The sequence below is a fragment of the Nipponia nippon genome, unplaced genomic scaffold, assembly GCF_047370975.1.
Source record: "Nipponia nippon isolate SJK-2023a ecotype South Korea unplaced genomic scaffold, ASM4737097v1 scaffold_1, whole genome shotgun sequence".
NCBI classification, from domain to species: domain Eukaryota; kingdom Metazoa; phylum Chordata; class Aves; order Pelecaniformes; family Threskiornithidae; genus Nipponia; species Nipponia nippon.
Window position 1 is genome coordinate 104056232 of NW_028262290.1, and position 19293 is coordinate 104075524.

Consider the following 19293-nt stretch of genomic DNA (forward strand, 5'->3'; position numbering starts at 1 on the left):
TCTCTCTTTCTGTAAGGCTAAGCAGAGAAATTCTATGGCGTTACATTACATTACAGCTATCATTACATTTTGAAGAGGGATTTGCACTGCAGCAAAGTAAGTCTTGTTCGTTAGGACTTTTGAAACTTTCAGTCTGCATTCCTGTTCTCACATGACTTGCTAAAACTCAAGGATTCATGCTTGCCATCTAGTGGCTTTGAGCAGAATTAGAAGCAATATTAACAAAGCAGGGGTTTTTTTTGTGCTAAAAAATGGTTTATGGTTATGTTTGAAAATCAAAAAATTGTTCTGGAAAAGAGGACTATTCCCTCCGTATAACCATTAACTGAACACAGAAAGAAAACAGAGGATTAATGCATGGCCACTGAGTCTCCTGTGAAAAGAACAGCTGTGGTTACTGCATTTGAGCATGCGGTAGGCTTGCACCAACTGGGGGAGAAGGTTACTCTGAGGACTTTGCATATCCAGTGTGTCCTTCCTTATAGCAGTCCTGGAAATCCATAAGACAACCCAAGCAGAGCACAAACCTTCCTTGTCTGCCATCGTCAAAATAAAATTGTTACCTGTTTCCAAATAAAGGCTAAATAAGATTCCATGGGGGCTGATGTGGCCACCTGTTTCTGTTCTGCAGAAAATGTGCATACTTCAGAGCAGATGGTCATTAAATACAAAGATAGAAATGGTTCAATCTAGAACCTCCAAGCACCCTCTTCCAGCTGAATGGCCTAATCCCTAGGTTGTAGTAAGGCTCCATATTTTATGTTCTTTGTCTAGTTTCATTTATTCTGTATTCCTGGATATAAAGGAGTGTATCTTCAACAAAAGAAGGGGAAAGTACTTCCCTCCAAAACAAATAAAACCCGTTTCAAGGTGACTCTCTTCAAAGATACAGATTCAAAGTCTTTAGAATTTAAAGTTGTGTTGAACTAAAATTCTCAAAAGAAAAAAATCCAAAATGTCCATTCTATGAAGGGAATGCAGAGCAGTACTTTCCACACAACTGGAAAACAGAGAGAAATAAGCCTCCCTCATTGTGAGAGTTTTCTTTCTGGAATTACCACCTAAAATAAATCACTCATCGGGATTAGTTAACTAGGATTTTAATACAAGATTATACTATTGCCAGCCATAACACAAATCCATGTATTAGCAAAATTGCACATACTAAAAATGGTCTCTAAATTCTGCTTAACTCTCAAAATACTAGCGTGTCCTAGTTTGAGTAGAAATACTTACAATATCTATGAAATGCTAAGAAAAAAGTAAACTACATGGCTAGGGAAAATGACATCATGACAGATCAAGGAATGAGGAGGGAAGAAGGAGTAAACTGCAGGAACAGCTGGTCTTCACAGTTTTTATAGCCTTGATATAACCAATAATAACTACAGAAAGACCAAACAAGCAGTCCTAAGTAAGGTCTGCTTTTGAAGCAGAGGAAATGTATATACCCTCAATGAAATACACACAAGAACTTGCAATTTCTGGAGCCTCTACAGTTCTTAAAGAATCTCAAATCCAGACCAGAAGACAATTCCATGCTTTGGCATTACCATGGAAGTACTCCAATATCTATTACATGGATCATCAAGACAGGCATATGTAATAACATACGCCTGTGTTGAATGAATACTCATTGCAAGTCTCTAAATCTCTTTACTTTAAAAGCCACAAATCCACTATGGACTAGAGTCTGTATAAAATTTTGCCTTTCAGTAGTCTTCCTATACCTGGCTTTTATGAAAGTTTCTTGCATGTACCAGTATTTCCAAAACAATGGTTGGGGGAAAAATAGAGTAGACAATTGCAAATGGCTGAATTTGGTACAATCTTCTCCCGCCCACCCCCCTTCTTTTTTGGCGGGTGGATAGAGAATAATAAGTTATTTTGAAAAGTAATATAATGAACAGACACTTAGACAGGCTTAACAAAGAGGCTTTCTTTACATAAGTACAGATGCCATAATAAAAATTTACTAGCACTTGACAAGTTCTGTGCAATTTTTTAATGCACAGTTTATAGCGTTCATCAATAAAAAGAGCTCATAAAAGAGCTCATCTTTCATCTCATGAATGTGTACTACAACATTGATTTAAAAGATACAAACAAAGAAGTAATAAAATGCACTCTCATTGAAGTATTTCCAATACTTGGAATAGTAATTACTTTCCAATAGCTAGGAGGCATGCATTAACTGGATATCATCAACTTAAATGTCACTGTTTTATCTTCATTTAAGAAAAATTAAACTTCTAATCTGGAAACTCCCCTAACATTTCATTCTTTCAGCTGGCTGCAGATAAAATACTCGTAAATACAAAAGAAAAAGAAGAGTTGACAGTTTTGTAATCAATATTATATAGGATATGTATTTACCATACAAAAGTTGACTCTGTTACTTTTAGGAACAGGATGCATACATTTCCTGGGTTTTGCACTACAAAATATTTTTCTTCACAGATTATTTGTAACTTTTATGTCATGTTTATAAAACAAAACAAAACCAAACTTCATGCATTTTAAGGAACGTTTCTTACACATTGTAGTTAATCTTCAGTGAGAAAACATGGTCCACTCTGGTTCACGTCCTTGCAACAACACAAAAAAGTAGTATTACAAAACACAATTAAGTGATCTCTTGATTTTAAACGTTTGAATCTGATGGAATTAAAAAAAGTAATACTTGATATTAAATTTCAAGATAAAGAGATGTCCGTATAAAATGTCTGGGCTATCACTGAGCACTTTGAATCCTTCTCAGTTTCATGCTTTTTATTTCAGAAGCAATAAAAATAGTGCTTTTATGGCAGAATATCAGATCCAAAGACGAAATTTCTATTGCTGTTAAAAACATAAAAGAAATCAGAAGTATAAAAACTGATGTATGGATAGAAAGTTAGTGATTAAGAAACAAGGAACAGAAGTCTGCCCTCTTTTAATAACTGCAAAAGATGAAAACTGACTTTTAGCAAGAATTTTTTACAATCCTCTTACTGGCATTTGAAACAAAGCTTTTGAAAAATATGCTGTAAAATTTCTTAATTGTTTATTAATGAATGTTTTGAAAAACTAGATTAGGCATTCCAGTTTTTTTAAGGTGTTGACAAATCTATTTTACAGATGCATAGAAGCTGCACAGTTTGTATGAAAAACATGTAATTTTCAGTGTTAACAACACAGACAACTATAAAACAGTAGAGCATCACACACAGTCTGAAAGTTTCTTTCTTTCTTCGAATTGTTTGTCTACTGCAAGTGAAAGAGCCTGAAGAAACGTTGTCATTGTAACACTGGGGGACTAAAAGTAAGAGAACATTTTGTTAGACACACTACAGCAATAGGCATACATAATATTTTACATACAAATCACAGTATTTAAAAGAGAAATATCTGACTTCCATGTTACAGAATTTTCAAAATGCTACAAAACATAAAAGTGCAGGTTTATTTTAAACCAGCTAACATAGTAAAGTCAAAGTCATGCTACACAAAGTCTGGAGTCAATCACTATTACTGTGGATTTACTTCAAAAAAGATTTTTAACAAATTATTATTATTTATAAAGTGGCAAAGGGTTTTCTTTCAGCAGGAAATCATCACAGAACCAATATCAATGTTCTGTCACAACATTTAATTGAAAGTAGAATGATGTTGGAAAGGTCAATCCCACCCATCTTCTTCAATCTCATTTTAAATTTTGGGCAGCACAAAATTGTTTCAGTCTACGAAGCTGCAGAAACAGTGCAATTTAGATTAAAAGGGGGGTTTAGGCCCAATCTTTTACTTCAGGCAGTGTCCAAATGTCTTCCCACCTGTCTCAAAAGCAAACCAAAATATAATGAATAGAATAAACTTACTTGAATATAATAAACTTACTCGAATATAATAAACTTACTTGAATATAAAGTGCATGTGCTAGGAAAGGAAGTTTTCTCAGGACCCGGCCACTAAGACCTTCACTTCTTCTATAGTAAAACAGAGACAAGCACTGCTTAAATGCTAAATATCCACTCTTAAAAGACGACCTTTCCTTTTCCTGTGTTTCTCCCATAAGTTGCTCTAAAAAAACCTTAAATCACAATTCAGAAGGTCATTTGCAGCACTTTTAGCAGAAGCAGGAAATGAAGAGACAACTTCAGCCTATGGGAGGCTATACAGTACAGAAAAGCAAGCAAGGGTACAGAAATAGCATAGTCACATTTGCCTGCCAAAGCTTACATCATGCCCTTCACATCACTGTGCCATATCTCATGAATTTGGGGGAATGTCTACACTGGAAGGGTATGGTACAGACATAACCTTCCATCTACTCTTGGAAGGACTTGAAAAATTTGTTTTGAAGGCTGGACTCACAGCTACTGCTTATCTCCTTCTTCCCACCATTTACACACAGCTTCCTTTACCTCACCTACTTGATATATGTTTCTGTCTCCTCCAAGCACCATGCTGTGTATGTAGAACCCAAACCTCTATGCCTGGAAAAACTTGCTTTTATTCCACTCCTCATTGGTTAAGATTGCCTACTTCAGGAACAGACGGAAAAAACACTTTCCTGACCTTATGAATGTTATTTTATTTTCTTCCATAGGGACCAGCACTTTGGAAAAAAATATTGCTTGATATTGTGAATATTATTTTTATTGTTTCAAGAATTTTTATGCTGCAGTGAAAGACTATTTGCTCTACCTGCATACGCAGCAAATCATAACACTCTCCGTTTACATTTCCCTCCTTTCCCCTTTACTTCTGTCCACTTATGTCTTGATGCTAAAAACTGACTTAGTAAGTTGCAAGGCATTCCAAGACACTTTCTTAGCAGGAACTAAGGCCAATGCTATTTCCACTAAACTGCATTACAATTCACAATATCCACAGAAACCTAAGGCATCTCACTAATCCATCCAGCAATTTGTCAAGAGAACTTCACAGGGCAAAGCAGAAACCAGAAACAGTACTAAGCCAAGGCAGATCCGAGACTAAGAAATGTTGGCAAATCCTGATTGCTTCCACTTTTTGTCCCCTGAAAGGTTTTGCACTAACCCTAACAGAAACAAATTGAGATGTTTCAGAACTCTAGCTGTTACGAAATTCAATTACTTTTATACATCATTCCACAACTTATTATATATAGAGACAGAAATATATGTATATAAAAAATGTAGAATTTCAGAATCTTACCTTGAGATTTCTTTTAGTACCAGGCTTAACCTTGACACATTATTTTCTACGAAGCCTATCATCTCTAGCTCTCTGAGTGTCAGGAGCTGCTGTCGAGGATATATTATTTGACACTAGAAAGAAGAGTTATACACTGTTGTATGAAAAACTTAAATACATTTGAAATTAAATTCTACAGTAAGAGTGGAAATAAAGAGAAGGAATGAAATTTGTAGGGTTTTTGTTATTTAGGAAGTATGATTAAAATGTCAAATTTATTAAAACAGGACATTTTACAGTCTTGCTTTCAAAATATTACCTTCATCAGTTCTTCCAAGCAAGAAAGATATATTCTAAATATTGCTGCAGTGGATGGAGGTCCAATGTATTGCTTTATGTCAGCCCTGTCTACAAAGGCCATGTCAATTTTCTCCGTAATATTTGAAGTAGTCAGGATAACTACATTGGGATACCTTCAAGATAAAAGCAGATTTTTAGGTCACATGTACAAGAATTGTCGCCTTTTGTGACTGGCAAATTGATACTTTCCTTCTTATGACTCAAGTAATTTCATGCCATAAACAGTCACATCACTATTTTCAGCCAGCAATTATATTAAATGATCTGAAGCTCTTGGGCAGTTATCACCAATCTATTTCAACGCATAGACTCTTCCTTTCAGCTGTTTCGCAAGTGTCCATAGTTTCTCTAACCCTATTTTAGAAGTAATATACACTATCTAGAGCCTACTGGCATAGTTTCTGCCACAAAAAAAAAGATTATGAAAAGAAGACTTGCAAATTTGAACCTTTAATCTACATGTTGTCCATTTCATTTCAGTAGAAAGTATATAGTTTAATGGGCAATGTGACACATTCTAATCATGGATGACTTCAGAGTAAGCTTAAAAGAGAACATCTCCTTGCTCTAAGAAATATTGAAAGAACATTCTTAACCACAGCTATTCTTAGATGAAGCCTGTGAACTTTTACATATGAATAAGCCGCTTACCTTTAATTAGCCACAAGACAGGGTCAAATACTAAGGAACCTTTCTTTCTGTGAACAGAGCCAAGTATGGACAAAAACGGGAGGGAAGTGGCAGGAATAAAACAGAAGATAGTATGCTGCACTAAATTCAGCATGCAAAGTGGACCAAGCATCATTAACAATTGCTTCTAAGCCATGTGCGAGTCTGCTTTAGATTGACATCCAGAAGCTGTAAGTAATCAGTGAATTCTTCACAGATCTTATTCTTGTCTCTCCAAGCAGGTATCATGACCATCTGTCCTGTATCTCTCCCTAGCTTTAAAGGAAGTATACCACCTGTAGATTTGATTGTTCACTCAGTTACATGCAAAATATTCTGTTGGATTACTCCTGTTTCTTTTCACAATTAGTATCATTAACAAAGAATAGTTCGCTAACCAATTTGGTTTAGTATTCCAAGTAGGAATTAAGACTTAGCAGGAATCCTGAAATTGTCAATTACCTTTTGCTGTTGCAATAAGAGTTTACCTTTTAATCTTATCTATTTGTGTCAGTACAGCATTCACTACACGAATAGCATCTGAAGGCTCTGTGCCTGCCTTGAAGGCACTCCGGGCTGCTGTGAGGCTTTCCACCTACAAAAAACCAAACCAACTAACCAATCAAACAAAACAACAACAACAAAAACATCAAACACCAAAAAAAACCATAAAAGACTGTACATTTGGAGTACTGGCAGCAAGCAAATAACCTAGACAATACACCTTCAGATCCTTGTGTCTGGTATCTAAAACTTCATCTTCAAAAATCTTTTGTTAAGTAGGAATTTACAGGGAGAGGGAAAGAAATGTCAAGAAACCAAAGTGTAGCCAATATAACAAAGCTAATAAGGTACATGCTTACTAAGTTGCTTATGTATGCAAGTCTGAAGAGAACCTAGACAATGAACTGAACCATAATAATGCTTTTTAGAGCTTTACAACATATGTAAGAGCACAAATAATACAAATCTAGGCTACTTTGAAGTTTAACACGATACTCCGCTTGTAAACACACAGCAGGAAGGGAAGTTCCACCAAGAAAGGTTTCGCTTCATTTTCAGCTGGAATTTGCCTTCTAAATCATACTGTGTTCCTCCCGAATCTCTCAAATCTGCCGCAGTCAAGATTAAAATTCACTCTTCTGCACAGTTATGTAGCTTACAAAAAAACATAAATATATTTTTATTGTTCTTTATGAATGAGTATTATCACAGTTCCCTCCCATCAATTTACTTTCTGCTAAATTTTATGTACATCAGTGCTATTAGAATCGTACCTCATCAATCAGTACAAATACAAGGGCATCTTTGTCATCAATTAACTCTTGAATCTTCTGGAACATCTTGGTTACAAGCTTGCCACTCTAGAAAGACACCGTATGCGTATGTTTAACTATTTCCTTATCACACAACTTTCCAAGCCTTACCATATTTAAAGATGGAAATGCCTGTTTCTAAAGTAACTTACTAATATAGCTTCTGTTTAAGTGTTCTCAAACACATCAATTTTTCTGAGTAATCTCCAGAGGACACACTTATTTTACGAAACAAGCTCAACAGAAACAGCGTAATTTCTAAAACACAAAGTCTACTTAATTAGCTACATCAATACATACCTCAGAAAACCATTTAGAGAAAAGGCTATGGCTGTTTATCTCAATTAACTGTCCATACCTATACCTAAAGTATGAAGGAAAAAAGAAGTATCAACTCTATTGTCAATAAAGTCAGTGATATCATTAACTTCTCTATGTCTCATTCCCTCCATTCCAACCCTGGAATTCTGTGAATTAGTACTTTAAATTACTTACTTTTCAAAACATAATACCTCTTTTGAATTTAATTGTAATTTCCAGAAACATGTCTCACTAGGACTCTTTATATTAAATTGTTACCAGAATTCCTTCATTAGAACAGGTGCTATTTAAATACAGTTTAAGTAACAGTTACCATGCTAATGGCCTCATTCTGTTCGTGTAAGATTTTGTTCAGTATAGCAAGAACACATATAAAAGCATGAAGCTTATTTACTTAGCTCTGCATGGATATCCTTAGGACAAAATATCTCAACCACACTGCCCACGTTTATCATAAATTCAGCTTGGGCTAGAGTCAGATCACTCCAATAACTGCACATTATTTATGTTACACCTAGTATTATATATAACTTTTTTTTTGTTAAATTTGTTAAGTTACTATGAAGTTTAAGGCTAACTCTTATTACTTGTCTGATATACAGACGGACCTCTGTGGCATTCAGACAATCCAAGTACAAAACAAATTGCTTACAAAATCACTACCTATTAAAAACAGGCTTTCTTGAACATGAAGATACAAATAGCAGGCTCAATGCTCTGTGATCCTTTGCCCTTTAACATCCATTGATGTACAATGTGAGTACAAATGACTATATCGCCACTAGAATTCATTTTACATAACTGGGCACAAATAACTGCACATTTTAAAAGGTATTAAAATATCCTAACCAGTGTCTCTATCGGATCAATTTTATTGCTAGCCAAGTGCACTATAAAAGAACTATGAACATTAGCACTTGGCATCAGTTACTTGAAATCAAATATTAAATATCTTTGGGCTACTGAAAAAGAACAATTAATAGTAAACTAAAGTGAAAAATTTCCAAAAATGATTACCTGTATGACAGTCGAATCGTCAGCTTCTGAGCCAATGCTTTACAGAGAGAGGTCTTCCCAGTTCCAGGAGGGCCTGGTTTGAAATCAAATCCATACATTACACAGAATCTGGATTAGATTGTTAATGACATGTAACATCTTAACTATTGTATTTCATTACAGCACTAATTGTAGAATAAAAACACAGCAGACAATGATTGTGAACACTAGCGTCTTTTGAGAAGATTGATTACTCCACTACAGTCCTAGAGCTCAGCTTTGAATTGATAAAATTTTCTATTATTAGTAAAGTTAGTGTAATAGTTTGTATGCAGATATAAAGTTAAAATACTCAACAGCCACAGAAGCAAAGCATATCACCCTAGCAGGGCTTATGCATATTAGCATTCTCAAAAATCAGTGCTATGCTTGAACTTATATCTTCCTGAAACGTACTCTTCTAACATGTAAAACAGAAACACATCATGCCCAGTTTGATCAGCTGTCCACTTTCACAGAAATCTCTACCTTGGGGCAACCCAGAGCATCTAAGGAAATATGCTCTTGGAAAACTTTTTGGATCTGGCTTGACACGCTACGGAAGAGCCACACAGACTTTCTCCAAACAGACAAGTACAAGCATAGTTAAACAGAGTATGAATGTATGGAAGATGATGTGTGGGTGCTAAACAAACTGATAACATCAACCGGACGACAGTCCTTTCATTCAAAGCCAGTACTGCCATTATAGCATAAATGTATTTTGCACTACAACAGTTGCAGATTTCCCAGTATTAACTTCTTTGTGATCGCAGTAATGAGCTCATTATTAAAATTAAATATATCTATCAGAAATACATTGTGAACAGTCTGAAATAAATAGTTTTCCAAACAAAAACATCCTGCAGCTTCTAAACTGATAAATAGTTATAACTTAAGTATCATCAACACTCATAACGAACATTTCCACTATGAGCTTTTATTTTTGAATACCAGTCTTGATGAAAAAATTGTAATTAATCAATAGCAAGCTGCATTTTGCAAGAAAATGGATTCAGTTGATATTAATCTCGTTTATGGTATAACCTCCACAGTAAGCTACGACTGACTGAAGATTATGGCTTCATTGAAATAGTAATAACTAAGTTAGTGAGAGTACTGCCTTCATACTTGGCAATAGAACACACAGTGTTAATAACGCAACACACAGATTGATTCCCCAGTTTCCTCCAAAGTTTTTATAAAGCCATAACTTAACAAATTTTTTAATATTGTGATAGAACTGTAACTAATATATGGCTCCTAATGTCTCAGTATCTGCATTATTTTTCCACTTTATACAAAAAAGGAATAATATCCCTTAAAAATGAAAATTAAAAAAACCAACTGTTGTCACTGCATTATAAATTTTAGAATTTAAATTCCTGCAAAACAGAGTACATGTGAACATTGACTTGATTCTGACATCTCATCTAAATTTGTATTATACACAGAATACTTCTCTGCTGCTTTTGGATCATCTAATTCCACTACACAGAAGTGCAATACAAGTTTTTCCAGAAGGAAAGTATAAACAGATGGCCAATGAGTCTTCTTGGTTTAAGACAGATCATTTTTACCATGCAGCAAAACAACTCTGTTCCACGATATCAGGTTGCTGTCAACATTTTTGTCAGAAAATAGTAATGTTGTCGTCACATAATCAAGTAACTAATTGAAGAGGAGAAAAAGAGACACACAAATTAGAGACATATCAGCAAATACAATTACAAATAGAAGCAATCTCCTAATTATGTCTATTGTGTACTCTTATACAACAAAAAAAATTGGACTCATGTCTTTTAGTCATAGGCAAATTTTCTTTCTGTAAAGATTGGAAATTCATTTCCTTCCTGCCCTCAGGAAAAAGAATAGCATGTAGTGGGCACAAATGGAGTTCCAGAACTTTACATGAATAAATGAAATGCTTTAAAGAAGTGAAATTATTCTCATTTTCCATCATCCCACTTATAGCGTATCTTTAAAACACAAGATGCCCAAGCACAGAGAGTCAAAGACTCAAACTCCAGGTCCTGTTTAGATGTTGTACAGCTATACATTTGTTTAGTTTGTTGTAGTCAACCCACCAAACAAAGCATTTCCTGTCACATTTTAGTTCCTTTCTACTGAAGCATTTGTATCAGCTACCGTAAGGAATTTGTAGATTGGTTATCCTTCCAAATAAGGGAAGTTGCATGTACTTCCCTGAATGCTTGCTTCTAAAAATAAGGCTACTTCATTTTAGAATTATCTAGAATTAGGAAGTAGAGAAGTCTTTCAACAAAATGAATATGAACCGCAGGTATGAATCTATACTGATTTTTACACCTGATACCGTATTATTTTCTGTTGCTGTTACCTGTAATGTACTTTTGATCCATGTGTCTTAATAGTATACAATACAATAGTATTCCTGCAATAGCTCATGCCCAAGATGGAGCAATTACGCAATAGCAAAAAAACTGAATTTCATCCACCATGTTTTTCAATATTATATCAACACTGACTGTACTATTTTAAAAATTCACAGCAACCATTTCAGTGTCTGTAGAACCCAACTGTACCCAGCCAGTTCCACGGTTTAAAGAATGAACATTCATCACAATTACTTTTACAGAAGTTAAGTAGTTCTAGTTTTAGTCATTAAAAGCTACCACTTCTTTCGACCAACATACACTTACAGTCAACAGTGATCAACTTGCTGTTATTTAGTACATCAGTAAGTCTAATTAAATAGTCTCAGCATTTCACAGATGGTTTGCAAAGCAGTTCCATAAATTAGACAAACGTTGATGTGTTAATTAATGTTTACCTTATAAATGAATAAGTACAATCACTGGAATGTTTTGCTTTACTATAGAGGGTTATAAAGACTTAAGTGAGAATACTGTATCTATGGTATTATAAACAAGCTAAGGAATTAGTTATTTGTGTCCAAAAACTTCAGGTAGAAGCATATTTCTTTTTAACAAGCACAATAAACATCTTAATGAGCGCTGTCATAAGAGCAACTGAATTGAATCACTTGTGGTTTTTACACACATCACAATTACTAAATTTCAGATTACAGTATTACAGTTCTACAAGCTCTAGCAGTTATCATCACAACCTTTGATGAATGGACAGAATCTTCAAACTAGAAAATGACCCCATGGAACTGTTTTGTTTCTTCAGAGTGTCTTACCAGCATTCAAGTGGGAGCGCACTCACTCTAGTCAAATCATTCAATGTGCATTTGTACGAACAGTAACAGTGCTGGCTGACGTTACTGATAAACCAATGAATTGTCTAGCTGCTGCCAGAAACACACAGTTGAACTCCCATTCCCTTCCACCCAGCCTGCACCCACCACTTTTGTACATGACTTCTATGGTCACAGTGGACCAATTAATGCGACAAATCCAGGTAGAAATTAGCCCATCACACAATAAGTTGAACACTTTTAGTAACTTAGTTTCCTCAGTTTACTGAAAGGTAACAAGAGTGCCAGAAGGGAAGCACTGCAAGTACAGCTGATAGCAACACACTTCTCTTTTAGTGATAGCAAGCCACCAAAATTGCCTTATCACTAAAAACACTCCACAACAAAGACACAACAGATCTTTTGAGACCTTCACAATGGAGAAACAGAGAATCAATTTTAAAGAATGCTGTGCACATTTTTTCTAAGCCTCTTTGAAGTTATTTTTTTCCATCAATTTTCTTCTCCCCTTCTAGAAAAACATGCAATTAATGAGCCTTAAAACAAGGTGCAGTATTTAAATAAAGTGAATTTCTACCCTGTTCTACAGAATATTCATTGTTTTCTTCACTGATGAATATGTCTAAAGCAAAACTGAAGATCTTCCGAGAAGTTTTAAGTTGCTACCAAAACAACACCTCCAGCTGCTAAACTTCTGACTTCTGTAAAATAATCCAATGCACATGAAGCAATTTGTTATAACGTGTGGCACGAGCATCACTGAAACCAGTTTCACAGGGAAACTGAGATTTTTTGCAAATCTGACTTCACAGTAGTATATATTGATATACGTCTCAGATACGATGTTTAATCTCAAAATGTCAGCTCTGCCTTCTTTTGTTAAGTGTACATCAGAGAAGTATGTAACTATCAAAAATTATATAGAGATTTTTTTCAGCCGGTGATTTCCAAATAACTTTTCCATGGGATGCAGCAAACTTCAAACAGGCTACATTTCAACTCTTACACCTCCTCAAGCAATTTTAATTGTTATTAATTTTCAACTTACGTGTGATTTTACTTCAGTGTCATATACAAGACTTTCCCAAAGGCCATGGAATTCAGCTGCAAAAGCAATATATTATATATCTGTTTAGGAGAAATCAATCTGGGAACTTGTAATCTACCACTGCAGCATAAAGCAGTTTTCAAATTATTCTCAAGCAAAATTAAGGATTAAGAACAGATATATGAGAGCAATTAAAATATATGGAAAAAAAAGATGTTATTTTTCTCAAAATGCAAACACTACTTTCTAAAAGACAAATTCAGCAGTTTCACACCTTCTGTTTCCTCACATAATTGTAAAGAGAAAGTAATCTTAATTTCTTAACATGAAAGGAAAAACAGAATTCATTCTTTCCACCCTCAGCAGAGGATCAACCTACATTTCCCTAAGACAGAGAGCTATGAAAATGTGGTGTGGGAGGAGGGTTCTAAGCTCAATTTTATCATTCAGTTTGCTTTTTTTTTTAACATCAACATGTAGAGGAGAAAAAAGAAGCACATAGTTGAATAATGCATTAAAAACTGTAGTTGTGATTTGGCTATCAGTCATTTTTAGCAGTTAATTTCTAGCTTTCAGCAAAGAAAAGCAAAAAAGACTGAACAATTATAAACCACAATAATATGGGAATAATGTCAAAGTATCAGATTGAATTCTTCCCGAAGAGAAATGTAATGGATAGTTAGGCTTTTCACAACATGGAAAGAGCAAGAAACGTCTCAGAATCACTGTCTCTTTAAGCTTAAGCTCACACCTGTACTTCTCCTTCCAGGCGCAGAATCCAACTTCCCCAAGCACAAGATAGTAAGAGGCAGGCCACGCTCTACTGCAGAGCAAAGCCTTATTCTTCTTTTCAGAAGACATGATGAGGACTCTAAATCTCTTTAGTTTGTTTGTGTGTTTGTTTGTTCCAAATATAAGAGCGGCACTGTCTTGGGGGCTGGAAGCCAGCAGTGGGCTCTGGAAAATGAATGTTTAAACTGGTGAGTTGCTTGTGGGTCTCCAAATAAAAATTTGGAATGCAGCTTGTAGGGTTAAAAATTTGCATGCTTCTGATTATCACTATACATTTTATTCCACAAGACCAGTTACTTCTACCCATCCACAAGTATTACATAAATAAATGATGTGTTGTGGAATCACCTGTAGCAGTTCAGACAAAACCACAACAAAGAAAGTCCAAATATATTGGTTCCATCCACAAAGGACAAAGTTAAGCAATATATACAAATAATACCTTTAACAGGTCACCCTATAAACACTTTTAGCCTTTCCAAGATTTTCTTTCATTGTAATTGCTCTAGGCCTTCCAGAAATATCACATGGGTACCTGCTGGTAGCACCCAGTGGTTAGCTGCAATGATATCCTCATTCTCTTCTTCCAGGTTTTCAGAGCTTGGTCCTTCTTCATTCAGATGAAAAATATGAAGAGAAAGACTGCTTTTGCTCAAGTCAATAGGCTAGAATGCACATAAAAAGACATTTAATACATCGTATTTCTCATTCAGAGCTAATTATGACATAAGAAAGTTACAGTTCGCAGCTGGCATTCAGCTTTGAAGCCTACTACTTCTGTTTCAGACCTTACTAAGGGGTGTAGGCCCAAAAACTTAGCCACCTTTTCCTGGTAATACCAGCTGGCCTAATAAAAGATACTACATCATCCTATAGACCTTGTCTTGCTTATGTCCTTAGGCTGTCACTTAGTCTACCTATAACCAGTTCACAGGCATATGAACAGAGCTGTACATTCTTGACTGTGAATACCTGTCTGTCTTTCAGTTTCAGCTCTGTATCCACAATCGACACAGACTGCACATTGCTGTTAAGGAAACCATCATCAAACTCTGTCCACTTGTAATCACCAAACACGATGTTATGTCTGTTCAGCAGCTTTAAGACATTCATCCTGATATCTTCTTTCTTGGCCGCACTAACAAGAAAGAAACAGCATTATTTATGGCATTGACATTTATAAGGAAGCATGAACTAATATCAGAGTGCTTTATTTCATACGCTAAGCCTACATGGAAAACAGCTTCCATCTCACAAAAAAAAAAAACCCAAACCACCAAAAAACCCAACAATCCCCAAAACAAACCACCCCCAAAAAACCAACCCACACAAAAAATCCCCAAACCCACTCACCCCCCCGTAATATTCTGCAGAAAAAAAAAAAACATATCAAGTTCAGTTTGTTTGCAAAAGCAACAAGTTTGATACTTGTTTTTATTTTGTGCATTAAAAAACACAAGTCAAAAAATACTATTTGCTGTTTGCAGTCTTATCAGAGGACATGGAATGACACAGCTAGATTTCCAGAATGGAAATCAGTTATGCAATCTGACTGTGTTTCACTAGGAAAAACTGAAAAACTCATAGCCAAGCTACTAGACTGAATTTGGTACACTTATCTTGGAAGCTCTATTATGCTTTTGTGTAAGAATTGTGTAAGAATTGCAGTAGCAGAGACAAAATCTACAGGAAAAGGAATACATGTTAAGATTTCAGAAAGGCTTTAACTTAATTTGCAATTTCAGTGATCCATTCCCAATATGAATTCCCAGTTCCTTGTCTTTTAAGTCTGACAAAAAGAAAGCAGTGAATATTTTACACCTTGACTTTAGCAACACCTTGGACATGCTCTCCCATAGTATCCAGATAGCCAAATTGGTAAGATAAGGACTGGGTAAATGCCACAAGGTGGCTGGACTGTCCAGCTAAAATGGTTGTGATTAGTAGTACAAAAACTAAGCAGAGCTGCCAGTAAGTTGGGCAGGGAAAGGTGGGGTGTTGCTGTCAATATTGGGACTAACTTTGTTTCTACATCTTCCTTTACACCCTGGACAATGGGATGGAAAGCAACTGCAGCAAGTTTATGGATCACACCAAAGCAGGGAGAGCTGTCAATGCACTAGAGAGCAGGGCTGCCATTCAGAGGGACCGCTGCAGGTTGGAGATATAGTTTGACAGGAACCTCTTGAAGTTCAACAAAAGTAAACATGAAATCCTGTCTCTCCATCTACTGCCCAGACAACAGTACAGACCAGAGGCCAACTGGATGAAAAGCAGCTTTGTGGAAAAGGACCCAGGGGTACTGGTGGACAGTTGTCAATGAGTCAGCAGTGTGCCCCTGCTACAAATAAGGCCAACCTTATTTTAGGCTGCGCTAGCAAGAGTGATTCTTTCCATCTACTGGCTGTTTGCGAGACCACATCTGGAGTATTGTGTGCAGTTTTGGGCTCTGCTGTACAAGAGACAAGGATATACTGAAGCAAGTCCAGAATACGGCCACCAACTTGATTATGAGACTGGATCACATGATGCACAAGGAGAAGCTGAGAGAAAAGGGTTTGTTCTACCTTAGGAAGAGACACCTGTGTGGAAACTTATGGGAGAGTGCAAGAAAAGGCAGAGGAGAGTGCTATGCACTCGAGTAGGTGCACAGCACTCGGAGAAAAGGCAACAGATACAAGTTGCAGCAAGTAAAGTTTTGATCAGAGACCTGCTTGATTTCTGATGAACTTCCACATGTATTTGAACGTTGTCACACACGTTTGGGAGTGCCTGCTTCAAATCCCCAGCGGCTTCGTCCATCCTTCTCGCTCCTAGGAGGAAGGCGATACCAAGGAGAAGCAGGCTTTCAGCGACCGTTATACGCCAACGGCACAACCAGTCCTTCCCGGCACAGGAGACGCTGTGCCCCCTCCACGTGCACCCCGCCCACCGCGGGGACCGGCACTTCCCTCCCTCCCTCCCTCCGGAGATGGGGACGCCACCCACGGGACACGTCGCGAGCACAGTCGCGCGCACGGGCAGCCCGCTCCTCCCCCGCGGGCCTCCACGGTGGCGACAGAAAATCACCTCACGCCAGACAGGGCCCCGAGAACGGCGCGCTGTGATGGGGGGACACAGGTCCGCCCGGGAAGCGGAAGGGCCAGGCAGCTCCTCTATCCCCTCAGCACCCTGACTGCTGCGAGGGCTGCGCCTCCGCCGCACAGAGGGGAAAAGACCCCGCCCGAGCGCGAAGGGAACCTGACGCACCAGGACACCGCTACCGCCTTTTTGTAAAAGGCGGGCTTCCGCGCGAAGGTCCGCCCCTCTCCCCTTGACCTGGATCTTCCTCCGCGGCGGGCGGAAGGAGCCCTTCCGCCCCGAGCGCTTCCGGTGGGGGGGCCGAGGGGCGGCCGCGGCTGCTGCGGCGGGCTCTGCCATGGGGAAGAAGCACAAGAAACATAAAGCAGAGAAGGCGGAATGGCGCTCGGCCTCTGCCACCGCGTACAGCGGTAAGAACCGGGGGCGGTACGCAGCCGGGGGACCCGTCTTTGTACCCGGGGACGTGTCTACCCCATTCCCTCCCGTGGCTGTCGGCAGGACCCGGCACCTCTTCGTGGGCTGGGTCGCAGCGGAGCGTCTGGAGGGAGAGGCCCTTGTCTGAATGCGTGAGCTGCTGAGGGCGGGCGGGCGGGCGGGTGGGTGAGCGCCCAGGGGCTAGGCCGCCGGCGCTGTCCCGTTGTGGGGTGGGGCGGGCAGGAGGGGAAGTGCCGTGTTGCGGGGATCCTGAGCGGCGGCGGGGGGGAGAGGTGAAGCGGGCGGTGGCCTGAAGGCGGCGGGAGGGGCACGGGAAGCGTGGAGCGAGCTCCGGGGCGCTGGTGCGGTGGGCTTTGAGACCAGGCGTCTTCCTGGCTCGTGCGGCTGTTGCTGATGGATTCCGGTTACTCCGCTGGTTGCGTGAGACTTGGTTTCACCTGACTCTGACAAGGATCTTGTGATGTTTTCAGGGAAAGCCGAGGAGTTAGTTTCTTACGTATTACAGGTTTGTAGAAAATCATGATGTAAAATGTGCTGAACAACTGTTTCTTAACTTGGATTTGTTGGTCTTAGCTATTATTCTTTCCAAATGTATTGCGTATATTTTCAACCTTGTTGTATGCTATGACCTCCATGTGCATTTATGAAATCTTTTACTTTTTTTAATTTAGATTATGTGGATAAGCCTTTGGAAAAACCTTTAAAGCTGGTGCTTAAAGTTGGAGGAAGTGAAGTGACTGAACTTTCTGGGTCAGGGCATGATTCTAGTTACTATGATGACAGATCAGATCATGAGCGAGAACGACATAAAGAAAAGAAGAAAAAAAAGAAAAAGAAGTCTGAAAAGGAAAAAGAAAAGCATCTAGATGATGAAGAAAGAAGGAAGAGAAAGGTAAGCTGTGATTTTTAGAATTCAGACATACCAGTTGTCTTCATGCTTGCTTATCACATCTAAAATCTGGCACACGGTACCAGTGCGCTTTTTTTTTTTTTTTTTTTTTAAATCACCGTTGCAAGAAGCTTATTGTTTGGAGACAGCACTTCACAAATGTAGAAAACTCCTGTGTGTGTGTTAGTGTAATTCTCCCATTTAAAAGAGATATCCCTGTGATGATTTTTTGAACAAAGTAAAATCTTGTTTCTTGTAACTGCTTGCTTGTCTTATCCATTTGCTTTGTCTGTAGGCATGAATACTTCCATTTTTAAGTTGGAAGTTTTGTATTTCAGCCAGGTCAGAAACATGTTTTGTAACCCTTTGAGGAGGGTATTTTCAGCTTTTCAAATAAATCTAAATTGTATTTCTGTTCCTGAGATATGCCAAGTTATTGGACATGGAAATTGATATGTTTACTCAAAACAGCTTTCTGAAATCTGATCTGTTGAGTACTGTGGTATAATAGTCTTGTTGGCTCTTGTTTAGAATGACCTGTATGCCAGGCTTTGTGGCTTCGTTAGTAGCAAACGGTGTGGTCACCTTAGTTGTCTGTGCTGAACCTTTAAATACAAAGAATCAAAAGGTGAATAGTATTAGCTTTAATTGGAGAAGAAAATTGAAAAAGTGACAGTGAAAATGCATGCAGTATTGTTTAAATCATATTATGGTTCAGATGTAGAATAAGTATTCCAAAAGAAAAATCACTGTCTTTTACCTTTTGGTATGTGGGGTTGTACATTCCAAGTACGTTCTTCTAAAATTTGTCTTCTTCCTGCTGTGCTAGGAAGAGAAAAAGAGGAAAAGGGAGAAAGAACAGTGTGACACTGAAGGAGAAACGGATGATTTTGATCCTGGGAAAAAAGTGGAGGTTGAACCTCCTCCAGATCGTCCTGTCAGAGCATGCAGAACTCAACCAGGTGAGCAGTGTGAAAAATTAAATCAT

The 19293-nt window shown here is 37.9% G+C and overlaps 2 protein-coding genes across 17 annotated transcripts in view; one reads left to right on the forward strand and one right to left on the reverse strand.

The window, feature by feature from the left end:
* On the reverse strand, nucleotides 1-17292 carry TRIP13 (thyroid hormone receptor interactor 13). 5 transcript variants are annotated; one of them, XM_087765834.1, is made up of 14 exons: nucleotides 17150-17292; nucleotides 16611-16713; nucleotides 14873-15038; nucleotides 14436-14565; nucleotides 13109-13164; nucleotides 10439-10529; nucleotides 8841-8913; nucleotides 7803-7866; nucleotides 7464-7550; nucleotides 6675-6781; nucleotides 5477-5630; nucleotides 5179-5291; nucleotides 3896-3965; nucleotides 1-3298 (listed from the first exon to the last, which is right to left on the reverse strand). In XM_087765834.1, exons 2-14 carry the CDS (start codon nucleotides 16700-16702, stop codon nucleotides 3203-3205), a joined length of 1299 nt encoding a protein of 432 aa, XP_087621960.1. In that variant the 5' UTR covers nucleotides 16703-16713; nucleotides 17150-17292; the 3' UTR covers nucleotides 1-3202. The 5 variants fall into 5 exon arrangements, with proteins under 5 accessions (XP_087621960.1, XP_087621953.1, XP_087621970.1 ...); XM_087765827.1 differs by lacking the exon at nucleotides 17150-17292 and adding an exon at nucleotides 16970-17102; XM_087765844.1 differs by lacking the exon at nucleotides 17150-17292 and adding an exon at nucleotides 16889-16991.
* BRD9 (bromodomain containing 9) overlaps nucleotides 17183-19293 on the forward strand; it is a 25500-nt gene continuing 23389 nt past the window's right edge. For 11 of the 12 annotated variants that reach the window (XR_015706499.1, XM_087765739.1, XM_087765746.1 and 8 more), the window contains exons 1-3: nucleotides 17183-17391; nucleotides 18088-18308; nucleotides 19135-19267. Coding sequence is in view for 11 of the 12 variants with exons in the window: in XM_087765739.1 (XP_087621865.1) it covers nucleotides 17319-17391; nucleotides 18088-18308; nucleotides 19135-19267 (427 nt within the window). In the remaining variant the exon portion in view is untranslated. Of the gene's footprint in view, nucleotides 17392-17867; nucleotides 17922-18087; nucleotides 18309-19134; nucleotides 19268-19293 lie in introns of all 12 variants that reach the window. The other variant, XM_087765813.1, reaches the window with a different exon arrangement.

Excerpts from the sequence above, each read along its gene's own strand:
- TRIP13 (XM_087765834.1), bottom strand. The coding sequence starts at position 16,702 with ATGGACGAAGCCGCTGGGGATTTGAAGCAGGCACTCCCAAACGTGTGT. Across the intron at positions 14,566-14,872 it reads TGAAACTGAAAGACAGACAG|CCTATTGACTTGAGCAAAAG; the intron begins GTATTCACAGTC and ends TGTGCATTCTAG. Across the intron at positions 13,165-14,435 it reads CCACTGGGTGCTACCAGCAG|CTGAATTCCATGGCCTTTGG; the intron begins GTACCCATGTGA and ends TTGCTTTTGCAG.